The sequence below is a fragment of the Emiliania huxleyi genome, assembly GCF_000372725.1.
Source record: "Emiliania huxleyi CCMP1516 unplaced genomic scaffold EMIHUscaffold_73, whole genome shotgun sequence".
Classification (NCBI taxonomy): Eukaryota; Haptophyta; order Isochrysidales; family Noelaerhabdaceae; genus Emiliania; species Emiliania huxleyi.
In genome coordinates this window covers 558,547-560,332 of record NW_005196528.1, presented here as the reverse complement: position 1 = coordinate 560,332, position 1,786 = coordinate 558,547, and the positions used below count along the sequence as shown (strand labels likewise).

Below are 1,786 nucleotides of genomic sequence, written 5' to 3'. Positions count from 1 at the left end.
TAGGGGAAGGCGTCTCCGGTGGGTGGGCGCCGCTCCTACAGCGCGCGGGGCGGGGAGGCCGACTGCGGCGGTGATACGGTCGCGCGCGCGGGGCGTGGAGGGCCAGGGAGGTGGAATCCGGGGCGGCGGAACCTTCCGATTTTTGACGTGATTAACTAGCCCGAGGCTGGCCGGAGAGGATTGAGCCCTCCGATTTTTGTTTTTCCGTTGCTCCAGCCGGCCAGCCGTGCCTACGGCGAGAAAAGGAGCGTCCGACCCGGTCCGATCTCGCGCTCCAGCGGGAACGCCGAGCGCCTCGGACGCCAAGCGGGAACGGCGTTCCGAGGCGGGGCGCGGTGGCGATCACCGGTCGGCGCCTTCGCGGCCGGCCGGCCCGGTGGGTTGCCACGGCACATGCGCCGCGCGCCGTCGCCAGGCCCCGCCGCCGCCCCGCCAGAGCAGCGGCGAGATGGGAGGCGGTCGGCGGGTGACATCGGCTCTTCGAGCGAGCTTTCAGCTCACTTTTGACGACGCTAGGAAAATCAATTCGTGGAATCCAGTCCGAGATGCAGTGAGGCGGAGCCTACCCTGTTGGCAGACGAGAACTCCGAAAGAGGCAGCAGCTCCGCCGCCGGCGTACAATGCCGGTCTCTCTAAATACTAAAAAGAAGTGGCGGCAAAAGAATCTTAGGTATGCCACTTCAAAGAAAAGAATTTGACAAGGAAGCTCCCTCGCTCAGCCCTCGCGGCTGGCGGCTCCCGCGCTGCTCGACGACGGTGGCATCGGCTCGCTTTGCCTGGGCTTTCTCCTCCTCCGCCAGTAGCGCCTCGGCATGCCGCGCCGCAGCGCGATGTACCATGCCGTTTCGCTCAGCGTCTCGCCGGCGAGCAGCCGCTCGTAGCACGCCGCCGCGAGCTCGCACTCGCCCAGCTTGAGGCGCATGTTGACATGCGAGAGGATCGTCGTCGGACGCGGGTCGAACCCGCTCGCCTGCGCGAAGAGCGAGGCCGCCTCGGCGGTGTCACCGGCCGCGTTGGTCGCGAAGGCCTGCTTGGTCAGCCGGTCGTGCATCTCCGCTCGCTGCGCCGCCGAGTTGACGTCCGCCGAGCCCTGGTCGAGGTGTCGAGGCCCGGTGTCGAGGTTGTCGAGCTGCTGTCGAGGCCTGTCGAGGGATAGAGGTGTCGAGGCCTGTCGAGGCCTGTGAGGCCCGAGGCCTGTCGAGGCCTGTCGAGGCCTGTCGAGGCCTGTCGAGGCCTGTCGAGGCCTGTCGAGGCCTGTCGAGGCCTGTCGAGGCCTGTCGAGGCCTGTCGAGGCCTGTCGAGGCCTGTCGAGGCCTGTCGAGGCCTGTCGAGGCCTGTCGAGGCCTGTCGAGGCCTGTCGAGGCCTGTCGAGGCCTGTCGAGGCCTGTCGAGGCCTGTCGAGGCCTGTCGAGGCCTGTCGAGGCCTGTCGAGGCCTGTCGAGGCCTGTCGAGGCCTGTCGAGGCCTGTCGAGGCCTGTCGAGGCCTGTCGAGGCCTGTCGAGGCCTGTCGAGGCCTGTCGAGGCCTGTCGAGGCCTGTCGAGGCCTGTCGAGGCCTGTCGAGGCCTGTCGAGGCCTGTCGAGGCCTGTCGAGGCCTGTCGAGGCCTGTCGAGGCCTGTCGAGGCCTGTCGAGGCCTGTCGAGGCCTGTCGAGGCCTGTCGAGGCCTGTCGAGGCCTGTCGAGGCCTGTCGAGGCCTGTCGAGGCCTGTCGAGGCCTGTCGAGGCCTGTCGAGGCCTGTCGAGGCCTGTCGAGGCCTGTCGAGGCCTGTCGAGGCCTGTCGAGGCCG

At 68.4% G+C, this 1,786-nt stretch overlaps 1 protein-coding gene across 1 annotated transcript in view; it reads right to left on the bottom strand.

Moving 5' to 3' along the window:
- Positions 1–715: 715 nt before the first annotated feature.
- Positions 716–1,786, bottom strand: part of EMIHUDRAFT_106033 (hypothetical protein) — a gene marked incomplete at both ends in the record, with an annotated part of 4,027 nt that continues 2,956 nt past the window's right edge. Inside the window, one exon of the mRNA XM_005761044.1 lies at positions 716–970. Within this exon, the coding sequence (XP_005761101.1) occupies positions 716–970 (255 nt within the window). The remainder of the gene's footprint in view (positions 971–1,786) is intronic.